This window comes from Clarias gariepinus, chromosome 20 (assembly GCF_024256425.1).
Source record: "Clarias gariepinus isolate MV-2021 ecotype Netherlands chromosome 20, CGAR_prim_01v2, whole genome shotgun sequence".
NCBI lineage: Eukaryota > Metazoa > Chordata > Actinopteri > Siluriformes > Clariidae > Clarias > Clarias gariepinus.
In genome coordinates, this window is record NC_071119.1 from 2,317,121 (window position 1) to 2,341,504 (window position 24,384).

At 39.5% G+C, this 24,384-nt stretch overlaps 1 protein-coding gene across 3 annotated transcripts in view; it reads right to left on the reverse strand.

The window, feature by feature from the left end:
• micu3a (mitochondrial calcium uptake family, member 3a) overlaps nt 1–22,638 on the reverse strand; it is a 29,886-nt gene extending 7,248 nt beyond the window's left edge. For 2 of the 3 annotated variants that reach the window (XM_053479422.1, XM_053479423.1), the window contains exons 1-11: nt 22,414–22,638; nt 19,061–19,208; nt 17,117–17,148; nt 16,737–16,815; nt 13,430–13,477; nt 12,316–12,398; nt 12,072–12,143; nt 9,498–9,539; nt 7,949–8,047; nt 2,094–2,188; nt 991–1,162 (exon numbers count right to left, since the gene is read on the reverse strand). In XM_053479422.1, coding sequence (XP_053335397.1) covers nt 991–1,162; nt 2,094–2,188; nt 7,949–8,047; nt 9,498–9,539; nt 12,072–12,143; nt 12,316–12,398; nt 13,430–13,477; nt 16,737–16,815; nt 17,117–17,148; nt 19,061–19,208; nt 22,414–22,638 — 1,095 coding nt within the window. Of the gene's footprint in view, nt 1–990; nt 1,163–2,093; nt 2,189–4,167; nt 4,183–7,948; nt 8,048–9,497; nt 9,540–12,071; nt 12,144–12,315; nt 12,399–13,429; nt 13,478–16,736; nt 16,816–17,116; nt 17,149–19,060; nt 19,209–22,413 lie in introns of all 3 variants that reach the window. The other variant, XM_053479420.1, reaches the window with a different exon arrangement.
• Between the last annotated feature and the right edge of the window lie 1,746 nt (nt 22,639–24,384).

A 24,384-nucleotide genomic window follows, 5' to 3' on the forward strand; every position in this document is an offset into this window, starting at 1 on the left:
ATACAGTATAACTGAGGTGCACATGAAGAGACGTAATTACCCTTAGTTACTGAAAATGTTCTATCAGAAAGATACAAAGGAAGCCATTTTAAAGCAGAGCCAGAGAAACCTGCTCACTGCCTCAACCTTTCAATCCTTAATTTGTGACTGAATTAATGACTGAGAAAATACATGCTTACGATATACAGGTACACAACCAAATGCCAACGCATTATTAATTAATATAAGAACAGATGGTCCAATTGTTGAAAACTAACCAGTTGGTAAGATGTTATGACAGGAAGAAGATTTCAAACCACCAACCAACCTTTTTAACTCTTGAAGGGAAACCAAAGATTCCCATGAGAAAAATATTGTTTGAGAAACGCAGGGTATTTGGGTATGAAACTGATTACATAATGCTGTTATTAACATTTTTTATGTTATTCATTATTACAATCCTTAGCTGAGGAAATGGGTTCTCATTCTCATTTGCGAAGTAAAATATTGCGTGTGAGAGCATTTTATTGAAATTGAGGAAAAAAAGTAGATCTAGCCTGTGTGATTACTTCCTTCTGTTTATCAGTGTTATCGCATTTCGCACTACGGCGCTTTCATGAGAAACAAAAGGCCTCATGTGAACATGTTCGGTTTGCACCAAAACATCCACCTCCCTGAGAAGAAGCCGCTCTTTTCACTAGCGAGGGCGCCTAACCGCGCTTAACATGATACTATTGGGGCAGCAGCCTGTCAATCACTCACAAGAACAAAGGGGAGGAGTGGAGTTTAAGGGGCAGAGGTGACAGGAAGAGATGTAAGATTACACTGCGGCTTACAAGCTGGTGTCACACACACACACACACACACACACACACACACACACACACTCACTGCTGATGGAGCGGCGAAGCGTTCAGGTGTGACGTGTGTAAGAATGTTGAGGCGCGGGATGATCAGGAAAACTTAGGAGGGTTTGCTTACATACAATGAGAAATAAAAAAGCAGAGGCACCTTTTCATCAGGGATGGACTGGCGCACGTTCTCCAGGTAGCTGCGGATGTCCTCCACGTTGGTGTATCGCAGGAGGATGCGAGCGAAATCCTCCTCGCTGATGGTGGTCATGCCTTTGGAGTAGGTCAGAAACTCGATCTCCAGCACCTCGGTCTGGAGGTTATCCATAAACCTGAGAGGGTGCAAAAGAAAAGGGACAGAAACAAATGCAAACCTCAACTGAAAGAGGAAAATAATAAAGTGTAGATGGACTCAGGTTTCTGGGTATTGGATTTCAATCTGTGATCTATAGTCATTAGTTTTTCAATCCCGATGATGTTATAGTCACCCATAAGTGAACGTTCAGTATATAAATAAGCCCTGCTCTCATTGGTAAGTTTTGGAGATAACGTGTTTGTATTTTTTCAACGATTGTTAGTAATCAACCTCAAGCACTGTAGACGAACGAGAAAGGCAAAACATTGGATATTAAATCATTATCCTGAACCCATTTTTCTCTTCCACAGGTAAACAGCAAATTAAGCCGTACGAGAGCATCTTTGATGAATGTGAAAAGACATTTACTGTATGTCCTGTTGCGCAAATAAGTGAATCTGAGAGCATTTTATGTAAATGTGAGCGGTGAGGCTTTGTAAACCTAAACACATCTTGTAGAAATCTCATAAGCAAGTTTTATAAATGTGAGAGCGCTGTACAGTAAATCAGCATATAAATAAAATTATGAATGTGAAAGCACATTCATGCAAATACGAGGTAAATTAGTGAATGCGAGATCATTTTGTACACATGCGAGAGGTCGATTGGAGAGCGCGAAAGCAATTTCGTTAATTATGCGAATGTGCGAGGTGACTTGGTGAAGTTTGGAATTTAGGTTTTATTTATGAATTCGTGAATGTTTTATTTTTTGAATATTTGCAAAGTAAAATATTTAATGTAACAGCATTTTATTTAAATTGATTAATTTCAGACCATTTTGTGTGAATGCAAAAAGTAATTTTCAAAATTTAGGAACATTACAAATTGCAAGAAGACAATAGCGGTTTAAGGCATCATCATCATCATCATCATCAGTGCATCATCAGTGCATCATCAGGGTCAAATACCTGTAGAAGTCATCGAATGTTAACTCCGCCTTCCCTTTCTTCCCGAAGAAGTGTACAAGCAACGTGGTGTCGATGGTCATGCTGTCGTCCGTGCGCTGGTCAGAGCGAGCCAAAGGGGGCGGGGCAGAAAAGAAGATAAAGCAGTGAGTGAGAAAATCATATGACTGGATATATCAAGGATGCAGAGCAGTCCAGGGTGCTGGTCGGGGATCTGGTTCGTTCAGTACATTAAGCTTCACCAGAGTGGGAGCAGCGCTTGCACAGATGCGGACATCTTTATGCCATTCAGAAGAAGACATCAGGCATAAAGATCAGGGGACGACAAATACAAGAGCCACAGAAGCATGAACATTAGCATTCATGTACAATATGCACTCTGGTAGTTGGAGACGGAGACAGAGACGGAGACAGACACAATGGCAGACTGAGACAAGACGAGAAGATGCATGAAGACACCACAGGCCATGCATTTCAGAGACAGGCTGCATTCACACATAAATGCCGATGTGTGAATAGGCGAATAGCGTCCACCTTTTTCCTGTTGCGGAAAAAAAAAAAATTCTCCTCTTTCTCTCTCTTTTACTCAATGTTCACAAGTTTTGAAACTGGAAAATGAGTCATCCGCCATGTCCTGACTAGACTAGACTCACACGCCAATCAACATCATTGGCTGTTCCCCAAACTTGGTGTCTAATCTTGGTATAAACCTTTACAAACTTTTCCACGACAAAAAAACCCGGATCATGGCACCAACACCAAATAGCTTCTGGTTTGGTACCAAGAAAAAGTGACACAAGGGACACAGAAAACATAGACAAACAGAAATTTTCCTTAAAGATATATTTTTAAGTCTATTCATCTGGCCCTGTGTTCACAAAGCTTCTTAGAATTCTCTGAGAGAGCTCCTATCTTAGCTTAAAATGTCCTAGCTGGGCGTCCTAGACTAAAAGTGATTTAGGAAACTTCTCAGAGCCACTCTGAGTAAGGAAAATACAAAAATCTTTATCTTGGTGAGAAGGTGTGGTCGACCCTCGTTGCTAGGGATGATGTAGCAATTCGAGGACTGTGATTGGTTGATAAAAAATAACCTCTGACCTCTGTGAAGGTCTTGAAATTCGCTCTTTGTGACAATATAATATGTGATAATAGAACAGACAGTGAAATTGTATAAGCATGACTACAGGCTACTTTATGCAAAGTTTCTGTTATTGACTAAATATCTTAAAGTTAAGTAAAACAGCCAAATGTTAAAAATGTGTCTACGTTTGAAGCAACCAATTTCCACACAGCAGTTAAGTTCTTACATTTATTTACCATACTGATTTTATTATTTTTATCTTTACTAAGATTTAATCCCTAAAATGCCATAATTCTAGGAACTTTCATAGAACTTCATCACTAGGAGCAACTTTAAGCCTTAAGAAGCTTTGTAAATACGGGCCCTTGTTTTGAAGCAATTATTAAAATAGCGTAGAAAAAGGTGTTACACTGTACAGTAGGTATAAAAAATATATATATATGCAGCTGAAAAAAATTGACTGATTAGAATTTTTTCTGGTGCACTCTTAAAAGATTTGGAACCCTTAACAGGTCTTCAGTTGTCCCTCCAGAAGAGCTGAACCCTACAGAGAAATGTGTTCGTCTCTGAAAGGGTTCCAAGCAGAACCCTTTTCTTCCTAAAGCGAAGAACCTTTAAAGAACCCTTAAGTTACTCCAAATTTTTGGTCTTTTTTTTGGTAACTTTCAACCAAATTTGGCCTTCACGCTTGATACAATACGTTCTTTTAGGGCTCATTGGATTAATAAAGGTTTCTAGCGTTCTTTAAGGAATCTTCTGCTGTAAAGTTCTACATACAGCTTTGAAGGGTTGCCCAGAAGGCCTGAAGAACCTATAAGGTTTCTAAATTTAAGATTTCGGGCTTGATTTCCATATTATTCCGTACATGCCACACCCCTGAGACATAGGAGAAGCCCATCATGCTAAACGTTGTTGACCACGCCCCTTGTTCAAGAGCTTTTTCAGTGCATTCAAGCCAAACGAGAGCAGAGCTTCGGGTCCATGCCTCTGCAATACCTCCAGATTATAATCCTATCCCGAGGAGAAACGTTTAGTAGAGAAGAAGTTACAAAAAGAGAAAGGATGGTGGACTCAGGCAGAGGAATCAGACAGGAACATATGGTGTTTGAGGTGAGATGGAGTGTAAATCATGGAAACGTGCTACACATCAGACAGGTACTGTCAAAATGGTATGGCCCAAGTCTCAGCTCAGGTGAAATCCCCAAAACATTACAGTACAGAACAACAAAGACTTCCTATCTAATATAATCTATTATTAATATCCATTTATTATACATCCCTCTCCTAAAAGATGTAAATGTGATGCCGACCCCTCACTTTCTACCGTAAAAGGATGAAGGTCCTGGGAGTTGAACTTACCACCTTCTGGTTGATGGGGCAGAACCTTGAAGAAATGGTTCTGTGAATTACTAAATACAAAATAACCCAAAATCTGCCATGAGGTGCTTGTTATCAGACATCTGCTTATTTAGTGTTTCACTGAACTACGAGTGATGGACGTCTAAACCAGGCCTTCACCTGTGTGATTCATCTTAAGACTGTTACCCGCCATATGGTACGAGATGATCTCAATAAAGATGATCCTTGTGTTTGATGATGTTTGTTCCTCTAATGATAGACCTGTGATCATTAAAACATCACCTTGTGCGTAAACGGGCTACAGGTGATAGTGAGATCGTGTTTTGTCTGGCAAAATCGCCCCTGCCAGATTAGTAACTGTCCTGTGTAGGATCTGACGCCATCCTACTCCATCCTCATCCTAGTGCGATTCATACGATTGTAATACCAGCACTCTCTCATGGAGAAAAATGATAATATAAATAAGAGAAATAATTTCTCAGGCTGACAAAAACGTTGCTGCCAGCCTTCTTTGGTATGACCTATAGTACCTCAACATTCCAGCCGTTTTACCTTTTTATTTTGGGAAGTGGGGTTTACCAGTGTTCATGCTGTAGAACGGGACGAAGTAGCCATTTGGGTTGAAAACGTGACAAAATAGACATTTTGGTTAAATATTTGACAAAGTAGCCATTTTATTAAAAAATGTTACAAAGTTGGAATTTGTTTCAAAATTAGCCATTTGGGTTGAAAACATGATGAAGTATAAATAAAAACATAAACAAGCCACCCTTTCGTTGAAAAATAAAAATATCCATGCGGATTTTTTGTGTAGCGAGAATTTAGCGCCGTAGCTTATTTGACTTACGATAGGGTTCAGAGTACAAGTGAAAACGTTTACATTTACTTATTATTATTATTATTATTATTATCAAAAATTAAATAATTATTGTCAATAATTACTTTCTTTTCATTTCTCTATTTCCTAGAAGACTGACATAAGGAGCCTTACATCACAGTTTCTGGTAACCGCTACTACAAAGTCATGGCTGGGTTATACCGTAGACGGCCACACCTCCTGTGGGCGGAGTTATCACTTGAGGGCCTTTTAGCCTTTGATCTTGCAGGTGAAAAACAGTGATTAGCAGGATGACTAATACACACTTCCACACACACACACACACACACACACACACACACACACACTTGCATGCAGTGTCTCAGACACATACTCATCAGACACTTACAAACACACACACACACACACACACACACATACATAAATACATACACGCAATCTAAGTGTTCATCTGAGAGCGTGCAGGCAATAATACAAACAATCCTGTGGAAGTGTGTCATCTGGAAGAGGGGGATCTCGAATTACTGTCTCTTTCACACACACACACGCACAAACACACACACTCATTATGAGTAAGCGACTGAGTAAATAAAGGGCAGATGTACGACTCAGCGGTGTCATTAGGCTGCAGTTTCCTCGTCATTAAAGCGGCTCAACACAGACGAATAAACGCATCATCGCTTCCCAGGCGTCTGCTGCGGTCTGATATTAGAACATTATGTTACAACCCGTGGAAAGGCACGGAACCTCCGTACTGACGCACGGAACAGAAAACAACTTATTAGCTGTACGTCTGTATAACAGGACGCGGTACGGTCCATGATCCAGCATACTACTGCTCTGTGCTGGGTCTGTTGTAGCTGAGTGTGTGTGCGCCTGTTTTGTGTTAGTTATGAAGTTCCTCGACTTGTGATGTGGTTATGTTGCTAAATTCCTATAGTCATTTAAAAGATAAAACTACTTTTAATCTACTTTTAATACACCTAACCTTACTAAACGGCAAACCTCTTGCTACAAAGGAACACTGTAGAGTGTCGGATGTGATCTGTCGAGGTTTTAGCCATTTTATTAAAGGACGAAACATGACTAGGAATTTGGAATTTGGCAAGTGACAAGTGACAAGCAACAGTTTGGTTCAAAAACATGACAAAGTAGCCAAATAGTTTAAAAAAAACTGGTTCGAAAGTGTGACAGATTAGCCATTTTGTTGGAAAATGCGACAAAGTTGCAATTTTATAAGAAAACATGACAAAGTAGACAAATAGTTTAAAAACATGACAAAGTAGCCATTTTGTTCAAAAACGTGAGAATAATTGTGATTCATTTTGATTTTATCCATTTTGTTCTAAAAACGTGACAAAGTAGCCAAAAACGTGACAAAGTAGCCAAATACTTTAAAAACGTGACAAATTAGCCAAATAGTTTAAAAACGTGACAAAGTAGCCAAATAGTTTAAAAACGTGACAAAGTAGCCATTTTGTTCAAAAACGTGAGAATAATTGTGATTCATTTTGATTTTATCCATTTTGTTCTAAAAACGTGACAAAGTAGCCAAAAACGTGACAAAGTAGCCAAATACTTTAAAAACGTGACAAATTAGCCAAATAGTTTAAAAACGTGACAAAGTAGCCAAATAGTTTAAAAACGTGACAAAGTAGCCATTTTGTTCAAAAACGTGAGAATAATTGTGATTCATTTTGATTTTATCCATTTTGTTCTAAAAACGTGACAAAGTAGCCAAAAACGTGACAAAGTAGCCAAATAGTTTAAAAACGTGACAAAGTAGCCATTTTGTTCAAAAACGTGAGAATAATTGTGATTCATTTTGATTTTATCCATTTTGTTCTAAAAACGTGACAAAGTAGCCAAAAACGTGACAAAGTAGCCAAATAGTTTAAAAACGTGACAAAGTAGCCATTTTGTTCAAAAACTAGTTCAAAAGTGTGACAGATTAGCCATTTTGTTGGAAAATGCGACAAAGTTGCAATTTTGTTAGAAAACGTGAAAAGTAGCCAACTGGTTGGGAAAAAAATCAGTAGACTGTAGTGTATCACCTGCGATTGTGATTCGTACAGGCGTTACCCTCGCCACTTCCATAGACATTCTTGGTTTGGTTTGGTGCCCCCTACTGGTGGATTTTAGACACGTCTTAAAGTAGAGCTCATATTAAAATATAATTAATAAAGTTTTGTGCATTTAGTGCAATTTAATCAAATCTCTCTCGCAGAACTTTGTTGTGGTTTGTCTTTAGCCGCGATGGCACTAAACAGCGTCACAAATGTGTGTGTAGTTTGCGAGTGCATCCATCACTCGCTGTTATCAAATAAAAATAAACGGTGAAAGAGCTTCTAGATCCTTCCATGTTCACAATTAACGCAATAATGCTAAAATACTCCGCATGCCGTAGTTATTCAGGAGCAGGCCGCTCTAATACACTTGATTAGTCTCAGTGAAGGGTTCGAGGAGTTCAATCAGGTGTGTCAGAGCAGGACCCCGGACCCCGGTGGAGAGGGATGTGCTCGTGGTGTGGATGATGAATGAAAAAAGCGAGGGATGAGGGCGTGAGGGCTGAAGCTGTACCTCTGCCAGGTCAGAAAAGAGCGCTTGGCTGGCGCTTCGTCTCAACACGTCCCAGTAGCTCCGCGCCACACGCTCCTCTCGGCTCTCTTTTTTCGACACCTGAGGGAGGGTCGGCCGTTAGTGGGTTAGCGACCGCTAGCAAGAGAAATGGGTGCAGGATGTGAAAAGAAGCGGGGTCGCTAGGGCTACGGTGCGCCAGGTTACATGAGAGTCATTCCACAGGTTCAGTTAGTGGTGTTACTGCATGGGGGACAAAGTCTTTATAAATAATATACTCTTCTGGTTTTGACGGATCTTAAATGTTAGTGTTTATGAGGTTTTAGTGTCTTCTGGTTAAAAACAACATGGAAATGGAGAGTCGCAATGTGGAATATGTAAATAAACCAGAATAAACAGGTCTAAGAGGTCTGAGGATTTTTTTTTAAACATAGGTTTATTTTTATTTTTTCTTATTTAATAAGCAATAAATAATTTAAAAATATATCAGTTATATAAGAATAAAAAAAATAATTTTATTGGACTATATAGAATTTATTGTTTGCTACTTTGAAACATTTTACTTTGTAGTTTTTTTGTCATTTAAAACTTTTTCTTTGCTATTTAGAATTTTTAGCTATTTTGAAACTTCTTTAATTTTGAACCTTTTTATGCTTATTTATTAGTTTTTGCCAGTTTGAAATTTGTATTCTATTTTAAACCTTATTAGTTATTCTTCGCTATTTTGCATTTATTTCGTTTGATATATTTTGAAACTTTTGTTTTTCATAGATTTAAAATCTTTATATGTTAATTTGAAACTTTTTGGATATTTTTGAATATTCATTGTTGCTGTTTTGTTTTGTTTCTTATTCTGAAACTTTTCGATGTTTTGTTTTCTTTTTACTACTTTCAAACATTTTAATATTTTTTTTATTATATTAGATTATTTACTTTTTTGGTGCTATTTGAAATTAATTTGTTTTATGGTCATGATCAGTATATTATATTTTCCTTTTTTTTTTAAATAATAATAGGTCTTACTATAAAAATGCCATTCTGTAACATTGCTGTTTGTTTTTCTTTCTTTCTTTCATCTTTTTTATCCATCACATCTTAGCTCTCTAAGACTCTACAGTCGTCTGTGTGTGTGTGTGTGTGTGTGTGTGTGTGTGTGAGAGAGAGAGGGTGTGTGTATGATTACGGGTCACATAGGTGGTCTAAACGCTTTAAAACACTTCAGCAGCGGCTCAATAGAAAACACATTTTGCTCTCAGTGTGTTTCTGCTCCAGTCAGTCGAAGCGCCTCTGATGAAGTTTGCAGTGGACTTTTTACGGGAAAAAAAAGATCAATCGGAATTAAATTTCCCCTAAATCAGGGTCCAAACAGTTACTTAAAAAAAACGAAAAACAAATCGTTTGACCCTTGAAGGTCAAACCTCCCTGCTTTGCTCGAGAACTGTCGATTGTTGCAGCGCGCTTGTCCCGTTTTCCCACCTTCCTTTCACATCTAACACATAAGGTCAAAGGTCAGAGGGCACAAGGTGGTGGTGGTGGTGGTGGAGATACATACGCTTGTGCCTGGGGCGACATGATATCCATAGAGCTGCATGCTCTATGTGGCGTTCGAAGAGGCGGAGGAGGAAGGGGAGGGAGGTAGAAAGAGGATGAACACACACACACACACACACACACACACGTTAGAACAGGAGACGTGGTTAAAAATCACAGAACATTTACATTTGCTTTCTTCTTCACTATAAGGTTCACACTGAGGAGACGTCTACAGAACTGGGACTCGGGTATTTAAAACTAAATTCAGTCATCATGGTTGCCATGGCGATACCTTATACACACATAATACATACAAAAAAACCAGTCATTTGGGATTTTATAACAGCTTAAAGAGCATTTAAGCAGAAAAGTGTCTCTGTGTGTGTGTATCAGAGATGCTGAATCCATAAATTTATTTCCCTTTGTGCATCCATGATGTCATCTGTCCATCAAATATTAAAGAGATCCTCTACCTGATGAACATGATGTAAGCTGCTGATTAGATCACACTTATGTAGCCACAAACCATCATCACCCTCAGGTAGACATTGTGTTTCCTGTCCCTGATAAACAACAAACAATCTTTGCCTCACTTTGATCATCAGATCAACGAGCATCTCCCATATAGGAAGCAAAAAACAAACATCTGACACACATATTTTCTTACCCAGGAGCGGCGTTTTTTCCTCTTTATTATATACTGGCATGTTCCTGGGATATGGATGAACCCGGAGAACCTGGAATAAACCCACATGGACAATAAACCAAGCTCGGGTGAAAACTGGCAACCCTAGTAAGAAGTTGTGAGAAGACAGCGCTACCCAATGTACCAACTGGCCAATCTCCAAATTATTATTCTGATTATCAGCAGAACAGGAGCGCCGCAAGGGACTGTCCTTTCTCCAGTCCCGTTCACCCTGTACATGGCAGACTTCCAGTACAACTTCTGCCATGTACAAAAGTTTGCTGCGATCGTGGGCTCTATCAGGAATGGAAAGGAGAAGGAAGTACAGAAAACTGATCCAGGACTTTGCTGCATGGTGTTACCTGAACAACCTGCACCTTCACACCACTAAGACCTGGGAGATGGTGGTGGACTTCAGGAGACACAGGCCTCAACCAGAACCTGTCACTATCAATAGTGACTGTGTGGAGCTTGTGAGAACATACAAATACGTGGGGATGCAGCCGTACGACAAACTGGACTGGACTGCTAACACAGATGCTCTGTACAAGAAAGGACAGATCTTCTTGTACTTCCTCAGAAGATTGGCATCTTTTAACATCTGCCAGGCTGTGGTGGCGAGTGCACTCTTCTATGCAACAGTGTGCATTAAGAAGAAGGACGCCACACATCTGGAAAAGCTGGTGAGGAAGGCAGGCTCAGTGGTGGGTACAGAGCTAGAAAGACCAATATCTGTGGCAGAGTGCCAGGCACTGAACACGCTCCTGTCAGTCATGGACAATCCATCACATCCACTGCACAACACAATCACCAGACAGAGGAGAAGCTTCAGAAACAGGCTGCTGTCAATGCCCTGCTCCACTGACAGACTGAGGAGGTCATGCCATGAGACTGTTTAACCTCACACGTGGAAATATGTGTGTGTGTGTGTGTGTGGGTTAGTCAGGTCATAGCATAACGGTCTCATTAAACACAAACTTTTTGCACATTATGCACAAATCCACTGACTTTGCACAATAATATGCACAGCTTTTACCTTTTTTTTTGTTTGTTTGTTTATAGGCTTGTTTTTACCTTATTTTTCTTTTTTTCTAGATGTAACTATTTGTGGACTGCTGGATCTTGTGAAGGAATAAAGTGTCTGTCTGTCTGTCTGTCTGAACCAGATCTCAATTATGGACAGCAGTCAACCCATCAATAACAGTTTCTGTATCTCTTCACCTAACAGTCTTTTCCAGTTCCATCACCCATCTCCAAAACCATAGTCCTTCTCCTAATGCTGTTTTGTATGTATTTAATATTTATTAACTGAGCCAAATTAACCAGTTTAAGCTGGTCAGAATAAGGGTTTATTCAAAACCTATTCCTGGTGGGAACAGAACATGAGTACGATGCCAGTCCATCCAACCTGAGCTCAAGAGCAAGCCAGAGAACCTAAAGCTGCCAAGACCAATCAGTTGACCCAACACCATTTTACTGAAATCTTGATTCAAAACATCTCCTGCACTCTTTTCTTGACAGAATCCATATTCTTGAGTCCAAATCATCAATCACTGGCTCCAACACCAATCTCATTATCTCTTTTCTTGATCCCACCACCTAATCTCCAAATCTCCATGCTAATGTCATTTCATTTAACTTCAACGTCCCATCGTGTTCATAACTAAACCCCATGCATTTTCCAATCCTAGAGGAGGAAGGAAAAAGATACCAAAGCCAAAACTTCCCAAATCACTCAACCCAAGAGTTTCCTCATCTCCTGAAGATTCAGCTCTGCCCCAATCACACAGTTGACCTTGTTTTTTTTTCTGTCACACTGCATTTATTCACCATGTTAGTGATTTGCGTTGGGTTAGTTTTCATCCTTAATGCAAAACCGTTATCCAAACCTCATGTCCGGACTCTTACCAGCTGAGCTGACTTCTCTGCATCTCCCTTGCGACCCTTCTTCTCGTTCTTCTTCCGGAAAATTTCCTGCAGCTGTAGGACAGAATATCGTGTGAGCATAGATGCTGTCTAAGAAGATGTGCTAAACTATAGGTACAAGGATCTTGGAAATCCATCAAGTAAGTGTTTGGAGCTAATAATAATAATAGCAGTGTTAGTTCCAGTAAAAGGTTGTGATAAACAGAGATAAGTCAGATTATCTCACCACCAGAAACTCTTGTTTGTCCACCATCTGGTTGCCGTCGGCGTCAAACATGTTAAAGGCTATTTTAAAGCCAGCATGAGGCTCTGCAGAAAATACACGTGAGTCATATATACACAGATTCAGCTTTCATAATGCGATCAAGTATGTTACTATATATGATGTCATTCGGATAACGCATTAGTCAGGAAGACTTCTCGCATGACTGCATTGTCCCAGGACAGTAAGTGGGGGGAAGGGGGGTTCAGGTATAGGTTATCAAGATTATCTTTAGGTGTGATGTAATATATAGTCTTCCAAACTTCTTCTCACATCTGCTTGCTTTATTTACCACAAATGTGAACCCTTAGACCGTGAATGTCAACGTCCACGTAATAACCAAGAAACGAGCGTGATGAAGAAATGAACACTGAAGCCCCTGTCTCAAGCTTGACACTAATTAAAACTTTGAAGTCTCTTCAGTTCAAAGTCAGACTCTTTGAGAGATCCAGCTCTCCTTTCGTAACAAACAGCACCTTTCGTCACCTTCTCCAGGTGTGTTTTTGACCTCGTTGAGGACCACATGTCTATCCTTGGTGTTACGTTGCCGTGGGAACGGTATGTCGAGGCAGGGTCGCTGTGTTCTTGAGGACTTGCCGAGTGAAGTGCTTCAGCGCAGCGGGAAAAGGTGAAGACACACGCTTTAATGATGCGACGCTACTACTCAACGACTTTGTAATGCCTGAGTTATTTCAGAACACAAAATTTGGAGCACTTAGACAACAAAAAGCTGTTGAAATCTGGAACCTGATGGATCAGATGGTTAGGCACACATAGCGGCAGCATGCTGTGGAGGATTTGGAGCTGTTCACATCAACAAAATTGGCTTGTCGAGGGGTCTTGCTCAGTTTGAAAGCGTTGGTCTGCCAGATCTTAAACCATAACATGGGTTAGGATTTAGTCTTTAATGAAGCTAACAAACCCCTCATAAACCCTGCCCATACACTGATATAGGAACACTACAAGGTGCAAACCGAAATAATACATAAATGAATAAACCAAGAAAGGTAAACAAACTTTAAAGGAATCGATGAATGAACAAAGAATGAGCAAATTTGGTGTAAATTTTGATACTTACTGGTCAGGATGCAAAGCAGGAAGAGATACTCTGTGTAAGCGATGATGCCTGCATAATAAAATCAAAAAACACAAATACACAAAAATAAGTCTCATCCCCCATCCTTCATCTTTTTTTGTTTTTGTTTCTTTTCTCATTCCTCTCTCTCCATCATGAAAGTTTGCCAGTTTTACACTTTGCCAGTTTAACAAATAAAATCTAAAGATTCTGTCGGAAAGCATCAGGTCCTTTTCAGGCCAGAGACTCCAGGAGGAACTGCCAGAGTCACTCAAGCGTTTATTCTCTGATTTGTGAGACAGAGGATATGTGATGGAAGCTCTCAAGGATGTTTTGGTGCTGAGGGTAGAACACAGTGATACCTTACCACCTACACAGCCACTGAAAGCATTCTCAACATGTATTGGTAGCAGAGCTACAGATAGTTCTAGCTGACTGAACACTGTTTCAGGCCAGCCCTCTTTTGTGCCTCAGGAGAGGAACCCAACACGAGGCCGCTTACCAGAGCAAGGGGGGTGATACCTACTTGGTCTTCTCGCACACAAACAGACAAACATGAGTACTGGTAAAACATCAGGCTTCTAGCTGTCCTCAAGCTGTAGAACTGATGCTGAGATTATTTGTCCTTTATTGTTTGATGTTATCAGATGGTCTACATGTCGGAAAAGTACATGAACCAAGCAAGGATACCTTCTGATCAAATTTCATTTTTCAAACCAGATCCCAAAAAATTGTCGAATAGGAGGGAAAGGAATAAATCGAAATATGGAATGATATTTGTGCTAGATCTGCTGGTTGTAGATAATTATATTCCAAATGGTTGTTGACCTTGGTTTTTTGAAGTTTTACAAGAATGAGGAAAGGAAAAAAACAATGGTTCAAGCAGATTAGGCTAATTTTGTTGGCGTGCTTGTGCCCTGTGATGGACTGGTACCCCGTTCCCAGGATGTGCCCCAAGTCCCCTAAAAAAGGCTGATGTACAGTACAGGATAATCGCTACACAGAACAAGTAAGTATTGCATGTGTCCTGCTGTCTCAGTACTTAATCCTAACCCCACAGTAACCTTTCGTACTTTTTTCCAAAACAAATAAGCACTGCGATAAAATCAAACCCCACCCTCCTGCCAAATCTGGCACCTACACATAACTGCAATCAATAGCTGTTAATTTTCCAGCCACATTGTTAATCAGATGTAAGCCCAGGAAATCTGGACATGCTACCACACCGACTAGTCGAATAGGGTTGGTTGCTTAGGTAAATTAGCACAGCGTGAATGCAAAAGATGCTACAGGAGAGATGCTACAGAGCAGTAGTAAATAAAAAAATAAAGGGTGCTAAAACTTTTGAGATCCTGGTAACAAGTTCTATTTTCACATTACTGAAATACCTCAAATAAATATGCAGTTGGAAATCCATGTCAAACAAGCTAATGTCAGGAAAAATTAGTAAAACATAGTAGCTGAACTAGCTAGTTGAGCTGGCTAGCGGCTTGTAAGAAAAAAAACCCTTTTCTGAAGATAATGTTAGCTATTAAGTTTAAGCTATGTATTTAGCTAAAGTTGCTGACATATGAAGTTAACCAGACAGCTTTTTTTGATGCATATGTGAATTTAAAGCATAATCGTAATTATCATAACCCCAGATAAACCTCGAGATAATACAAAGTTGAAGACTGGCTGAAGAAAGCAAAAGCAAAGAAATATGGATATGTTTGCTAGTTGAGAGGGACGGCGTTACTATGGTTACTGTCAATCAGAGCAATCCTAACCAATCTTTAACAGGAAGTGAAATGGGGCATGTGTGAAGTTTGGGATAATTCACAACATTGCGATAAGGGTTCCAGCATCTCTGCACCAAGGATCTCAAGGATGTCAGGGAACCCCATTAGGAACCGCCTGATAAATTGCACGTCCTTTAGCATGGGGTCAAATTTTCCCATCTCTCCACCCCTTTCCTGAAACAGTTACCCTCCCTCAGTTTCAGCTGTATTCCCAGTGATCACCTGGGCTCCTTACTTCTTTGGAAACCAGCCCCTGGAGATGTTCACACCAACAAACACACACACACGTACACACATACACACACACTCAAAACTCAAAGCAATTACTTCATCAGATTTGAACCAGGTTCTGGGCATTGTCCCTGTAACACGGCATCGAAGGAGTCAAGTAGATGGCACAACTTAAAACGGCGGCGCAGTTAAAACGATAATAATAAAAGGAAATGAGAAAGGAGCGGTGCGGTTTATTATTAGCCGTCCCGCTGAGGTTAGCCTGTGTGAAGCGAGTGTGTAATTATCACCGCAGGGAATTAGCCAGGCTGCTATCCGCGAATACTTTAATTGCAGCCCTTGTGTCAGTGATCTTCCCCATGTTTATTTATTTTAGTCGCGTTCCTTTTGTGTGTTTCATTCAGGGATTCAGGAACGCTGCCAAGCTTCTGGAAAAATGAACGGTAGCAGGAGAAAAAGAATAAAAGAGTTAGAGAGAGAGAGAGAGAGATTCAGCTTTAGTAAGAAAGAGCTGAGCTAATTCTGGAGTGAAGTTAGCTTAGCATGCATAAGGGCTTTGTTCCGTTTCCTGTGAGTTTTTTTTTAATCTTTAGAATATTCTAGGGAAACACTCTGACGAAGGTAATGATACATCTTCGCATGACTAGCATGTCCAATCCTAACCATTAGCTACTATTTTAGTATTTTAGGCTAAACCATAACTCGTACCATGGATTAAAACGACTAGTAGTCATGCCTAAAGAGACACTACTGACCTTCTGAAACTCAGATTTCTGTAGCTGAAATTTGATAATCAAATTTCCGTAATTCAGGATATGCAAACACACCCTATGCTACGTTCAGAGTCTTGGTGACTAGCACTGGCGGAGATGTTAACAACAGGGTTGCTTCTAGGCAAATTAGTCAAGCGTGCATGCAAAAGGTGCGACATGAGAGACCTTACAAAGCATTAGCACAGTGTAAAGGGTGCTAAAACTTTTGAGAGGGCTCATAAAAAACTTCCCCTAACGTTAGCTGAGTTATCAAGCTGACTAGCTAGTTGACCTGGCCAGCTCGCAAAAGAATTTGCCTTTCCAAAGATAACATTAGCCATCTAGGTGTCTACATGTTCAGCTAATGTTTTTGCTAACGTTAGTAGTAAACGTCATGGCTTGATTTAACAATAAATCAATTTAGAATTATAACGTGATTAACAGAAACAACTGACATTATCTGAGTTAGCCGAGTAATCCTGGATGAGACTAGACCCGCCCACAAGTCTCCTGTTTCGCTCAGAAAATATGAAAACGGTGACGCACCTCTCTCTTTCAGATTTCGGAAAAGGGTGGAGCTTCCCTTCCACACCGGTGGCGTCTCCGAGAGGATCTTCTCCACTTCCTGTCACCAGAAGAATTATTATTAACAACACTTTAATAATAATGAGCAGTAGCTGCGCTAGAGGATTATAGCTTACTTGACATGCTAAGTGCGCTAACTGATTATTGCATCATTGTTAGCATATTAACTAGCTAAAGGTTTGCACTCGTGCTAAAGTACACTGTGTACATGCTTGGTGTGTGTGTGTGTGTGTGTGTGTTATCATCTTACTGCTAAGGTTTTAATGTAGTTTAGAATAATAACTAGCGCTAGTGGACATGTGACGCGTGAATGGAAAACAGGAAGTGTTTTAATACTGCACCTGTTTACTGAGGCACCGCCAGGACTTCTTAACTACAGAGAGAGAGAGAATGAATAATTTACCTTATATTTATTTATTCTGTCTGTTTCACCCACACACACACACACACACACACACACTGTATTTTATAAAAACAAAGCAAAAAATAAATAAATAATGTGTGTTAGTGTATGTTTTAGTGTAAGTGTGTGTGTGTGTGTGTGTGTGTGTGGGTGTGTGTGTTAGTGTGTGTGAGTGTGTGTGCAGCTGTTTGACACATTAATATAAAACGTGACACCAGGAGCCACATATAGACACGTCTACGTTTCCGCTGCAGTCAGTGAGACAGCGTGAGGCTCGGGTACCTGAGTGTGAGGTTCTGTGTGCAGTACTGAGCTCTAGAACTCTAACAGACTCACACTGCTCTGTCTGGTGAGTGTGTGAGTGTGTGTGTGTGTGTGCGATGTAACTGAGCAGGCACTCGGTGACACACCCGATCCGGCACTCTCACTAAAGTGCTGGAATACCTGCCTCAGGTGTGGAACACGCAGGACGAAAACACACCATCCTGCACTATAGCAACTCTGACTAAATATAACACACCGACGAGGAACAGGAGGTGAATAACACACGGGCCGGGCCAAAAGTATCGGAACAGCGAACCCATTCTAGGGTTGTGTTTTGGCTCTACGGTGAAGACATTCGGATTTAAGGCCACAGAGATAAGGATGAGACGGCAGATCAGACGTTCAGCTCACATTTCCTGGCATTACGCAACCTATAGTGTGGGGCGGATCACCCAGTATTTAAATGATCAAAAGTGTTGGAACAGATAATGTAATGTAATGTTTGGTCGTGACCCTCTGACATCACTAGACTCTTCTTAGGTGACACATTTCCAGTATTTACATAGTTTTGTTAATTTATGATGTTGATTTTGGCTTAGCTAGTCAGCTAATTATGTTTTAGTTAGCGAGTTAGTTCTGTTTGATGTTGCATGTTGCACCTTGGGACGTTGCGTCGTTTCACTGTGTACTGGACTGTTTATGGCTGAAACGATAATAAAAGCCTACTTGACTTGACTTGAGTTTCTAAAGTTCTCCCTTCTGTCTCCTCCTCAGGAGGTGAAACACTGTTCAGTCTCCATGATAACAAAAACACAGCGCTCAGTCTCTAGGTCCGTGTTCCAATAGTTTTGATCACCTGATAATGGGTCGGGATCAAATGAAAGATGCCATTTTCTGAATAACACTTACTTCAGTAAATATAACACTATATTTTGTTTACATAAAATAATATTGTAACATGTTTAAGTATAAAAAAATATATATTGATAAAAAGAAAAAATATTTAAAATAAACAAATCAAAATAATTTAAATAATTTAATTTATAAACTTGAATCTTGAACATTTTACAATGTATTTATTTTTGTAAAGAAAAATAATTAATCTTAATTTAAAAACTTGTTTAATATTGTTTTTACTAACTTTAATTAAAAACAATTATTATTATTATTATTATTATTATTACTTTAAAACATTACTATTTAATCTTAATGCACAAATAATTATGTTTTATGAATTTAATTTTGAATATAAATCTAATTTTGGGGATGTTTTTATGTTTGAAATGATGATTTAATGCAAAATATTAAATAAAATAAATATTATAAACTATCAATTCTTTTTCTTTTTTAACTCAATAATATTTCAAATGTAATATCCTACCATGATATAAATATGTTCCTTAAACAATTTAGCAATTAATGTAAACACTTTTATATAAGTTACACAGTGTGTGAAAGGTGTGATTTATTGTGTGATAATCTATTAATCATTAAACACACACGCACACAAACACACACACACACACACACACACACACACACCAGAAAAATGATGAGGACTTGTAAGATTTTGTGTGTGTGTGTGTGTGTGTGTGTGTGTGTGTGTGTGTGTACTCACTCCTTGGCTCACTCATGGTCACCGACTCGATGAAGTTCTGAGGCGTCATGTAAAGCTGTCCCTCGTACTCCAGAGAGCTGAAAAGCCGGAAGCGGTGCTCATGGGACGACATGTACACGTCTCCATCCTCCAAGTCCAACCGCCGGTTCTAAAGAGTGGGAGGGGCAAGAGGTGGATCACACACAGACACAGGGGCGGAATCATACGATGCAGTACTATACCACATAATACTGTACCATACTGTATGATAAGACATGATACCATATGATAACATACTGTACGATACTACTGAGACGATGATATGATACAATACATTACAGTTCATAACGATATGTAATGATATGTAATAACATGATACGACACAACACGTTACCATAAACTATGATATGATACAATAGAATATGGGACTATAGTATACGATGCTACAGTATGACACCATGAAGTACGGAATGAGACGATACAATATACCACAATAATATACGATAACGTGATAGAATACGTAACGATATGTAATAATATGATACTAAGCAATATGATACCATATGATACTATAGAATACGATACGATACTATAAAGCATGATATAATACAATATATTATAATACTACTGTATATGACAACATATGATACAAAATAATACCAATACGATAAAATATGTTACCATGAAATACCACATGACACGATACAATATGACATTATAGAATATGAAACGATACAATATCATAAAGCATGAAATGGAACGATATAATACGATACTATACTTAGTATAATACTATACTGATACTATACTATACTGTACTATATCATACTTAGTATATGTATACTATATGATAACAGATGATACAATACAATACAATACCGATAGGATACAATGTGGTACCATGAAGTATGTCATGATACGATACGATATGATACTAGATGAAACAATATGATATGACGTGATATTACACAACACGATATGAATTTGATACGATACGACACTACAGAGTACTACTACATTAGATGAAACCATACAATACGATACGATATGATACGATATGATACGATATGCTACGATATAATACGATACAATACGATACGATATGATACGATACGATATGATAGGATATGATAGGATACGATATAATATGATACGATATGATACGATATGATACGATACAATATGATACGATATGATACGATACAATATGATACGATATGATACGATACGATATGATATGATAGGATACGATATAATATGATACGATATGATACGATATAATACGATATAATACGATATAATACGATACAACATGATACGATATAATACGATACGATATAATACGATACGATATGATATGATATGATACGATACCGAAAGCCTATCAGGAGTTTAATATTTAGCTCTCAGTTCTTATTATATTCCTATAAGCAGTCGGATCTTTAAGGGTTCTGTGATAATTAGGCATTAACAGCCTGTGATCAGTCATACTGTAGGGTTCTCCATGGAACCTGTATGGAGAATGTGACAGTGTTCAGTCTACCTCTTTATCACTGACGTGTGGCCACGCCCCCGAGCGTAGAACTTTGCTTCAGGTGTTTTAGTTTTACTTTCAGCATGCAGGGAATGTATATGAACCACACACACACACACACACACTTAACATTTAAATATTACAAACATAAATGGCATCCTGAACCTGTTTGTCCAGAATCATTCCTTACGCGTCTTTGTGTGTTTTCAAAAAGAAAAAGCTGTGCTTGCAATTAAAAAAAAAAAGAAATGAGAAACACTCTGCGCTTACACCTAGGGGCGTGTCTAAGGGGAGGGGCGGCCAAAAGGTCTCTAGTGGGGTGGCAATAACAAGTCAAATATATATGATAAGGAATATAACTGTAACTGATGATGAGGTGGAAATACTCTGTTTATGATTACTTTAGATATTTCAGTATAAAGCTTGCCAGATGTTACCTCTGACACTGGAGACTTCTTACTCCATGAGAAACATCACTGTTTGAACATTTCAACATGTTTTTTTAAATACATTTATTACTAGCGTCCACTATACAAGTCTCTGTTGTTATGGGAACCGTATCCCATTAGCACCTTAACGAGCGGACCAATCAGAACCCGGACCGGCGTGTGTTTATTTCCCCTGCTTGGCGACGTGCCTAGACGACAGAGCTAACACGGCGGGTTTTTATCATGCTGTGTCCTTGGCTCGTCTTTTCACTGCACGCTCGTTTAAACATTACTGTTTGACCCTGCAAATAAAACTCAGGCGAGAGACCATGTTGTGCAGAACTCCTCCGAATCCTGGATTCTGATTGGTGGTCAGGTGGTGAACGATTATCTCAAAGCACAAATAATAATAATAATAATAAAAACATGATTAACATAAACATGTGGATGGAGTATTTGTTGACGCTACAGTGTGACAGTGTCCAAGTTTATGTCGTCTTTTTGCAAAGTTCTCATCTGGTTTTGTTCATTGATGGGGTTAATTTGTTGTTTTAGCTAGTTAGGTTTGTTTTAGCTGGTTTTGTTCATTTTTATGTGGTATGTAGCAGCTTGGTCCTCACTGTAATGTACGTCCCCTACATATGAACACTCGAGTTACGAACTTTCGAAGAAATCTTTCGAACAAGCGTTCGCACACACTCAATCGTGGAACTCGGATACATCGTCATGTGCACGCGCGCACGCCGCGCATCCCGGGACGACCAAACCGGAGACAAAAGTGAAAACAAGTTGTGTATAGACCACTGCGTTAGTATCCCAGGACCTACACAACGTCTGCTGGATTCTTACTTTATGTAGACAATAAAGGCCTATTGACTTTTGCCTCGCGAGGAAGGAGTCTCCAGTGTCAGCGCTTACTTAATTATTCATTAACAGCTTGAGGTTTGATGATTCCAGCTTGTGATTTATTTCTCTGTAACGAAACACAATGAAGTGACGGAGCGAGAACAGAGATGATAAAACATCAAAAGGATCGAAATAAAAAAAATAAAAAAAAACAAGATGTTGTTGCAGAAAAAATAAATAAATATTCAGGGTGGTGTGTGTGTGTGTGTGTGTGTGTGTGTGTAATGGTGTTGGATGTTGCTCGCCAGGGCTGTATCCTGTTACCGTGTGTGTGTGTGTGTGTGTGTATCATATGTCCTGCAGGACAGTCCCGCGTCGATACACTCACAGGATGTTTTTTTTTTTTCTCCCACAAACTGAACACTGGGTTTAATCACATGATCACATGAAAACTGCCATTAATTAATTAATTAACGCGATCAATTATCATCATTATTCTTCATCATGTTTATTATACACTCGTTATGATGATGATGATGATGATGATGGTTATTCTTCCTCCTTACCGGATCCTCCGCCAGTACCGGCGCGTTGCTGCTCAGCCCCGCGCGCGCTCCCCGGTATCTGAGGTACAGTCCCGCCGCCGCCCCGGCCACGAGCCCGACTCCCGCCGCCGCCGCGCCGCCGCCACCGCCGCCGCCGCTCCGCACGCGCGCCCTGACGCCGTCCCGCGCCGCCGACCTGCTGCCGCTCCCCAGCACCGACAGCACCAGCCTGCGCAACGCCGCCATGTTCACCGGCAGCGCTGTGCTTACGAACCGTGTCACGGACACTCACGCGCTCCGTCCCGAATCTCTCCCTCCCTCCCTCCCTCACTCACTCACTGATTATTAGAGCGCGGCGTGAAATGAAACACCGCCGCGTGGTCTGAGCTGAAATCCACCTCGCTCCCTACACCCTGCACACTCCCTCATCCTCCAACAGACACTCACACACTTTCACACCGCACTCGTCCGATTGGGACACGACCCGCGTGCGTTCGGAAACAGCTGGATAAACCGCGTGCGTGTCACGTGATTCGTGCTTCATTCCAAACATCCATCCATCTGTGAACCTCTGGGGTCTCCAACCGGGGCTCCTACATACAAACGAGTTCCGTTAAAACGTTGTGCAGGTACCAGGATGCTCACACAGGCGTCCATGCACAGAATATTACAGTACACCGTGTTCTTTAGGATCAGAACACCTGACAGTGAACGCCAGACTCAGAAACGCATGCTCGTATATTCAAAAGTTCGTAACTCAAATGTTCGTATGTAGGGGACTTTAATATGTTTATTCTCATTCTATGACACACATTCATTCACAGTGGGAATGCCAGTTAGTCTACACTGCATGTCTTTGGAAACCCACCAAGAATGAGGAGAACGTGCAAACTTCATGCGCACAGATATGCAATCAAAACTGTGCGAGGCGACAGTGCTAACCACTACAAGCCACCATGCCACCTTTGTAGAAGTTCTCCATTTTTTTATATTAAAAATTTATTAAAAACTATGTAAATATCACATTAAAGTGACAAACATATGAACGCCATAGTAGATAAATGGACTCAGGGAGTTTTTCCTTGCTACTGTCGCTGTCACCCTTGGCTTGCTCATCAGAGACATTTCATTCATTCATCTCATTATTATCTAGACACATTTTTCTCACACATACACAATTTATTTATTATTATTTTTTTTTAATTATTATTATTTTGATCATTTTTAATATTTTTATTTTTTTATTTTTTAATTATTTTTTTTAATGAATTTCTTTAATTTTTGTGAAGCTGCTTTGAGACAATGACCATTGTTAAAAGCGCTATATAAATAAAATAAAATTGAATTGAATTGAAATAAATATGTACTGTAATATATATTTTTTTCTTTTAATTTTTTTTGATAATCATTTTTTAATAAACATAGCTAGTAAACGTTATTTGGCTAATACTTTTATAAGCACTAGATTTTGCTCATTTTTAGAAATACATTTCAAAGATTCTGATATTATAAGATATTATTTCTTAATGTTTCTCCAAAATAAAAATAAAAAAATTATAGCCCTTTTAACATCCTCTTGAGACATAAGGACATAATATTTTCTCCCAACTTCATTGTCTTTATATATTCTTCTACCTGGTTGAAGACATGGATTAAATTTATAGTTATCAGCTATAAATGAAGAGAAACAGTCAATAGAAATTGAACTGTACACAACAGTAGACTCAGGAAGATATGGTTGCAAAACAACAGTGATCGGGCCCAAGCACCTGTGGTATCGCCGCCTGGGCAGATCAGAGAGACAGTGGGCACAGTGGGCACATGCATTTAAAGGGGAAATGTGTTATAATGTGAAATAACAGAAGCTTGTACTGTGCTCAGCTGATTTTGTAAAACTAAGGAAGTTATTAATCACTTTTGACCATAAGTTTAAGGATTTGCCACAGCTGAACCATTTGAGATATTAAAAATGCCTTTGCCAATATTATATCT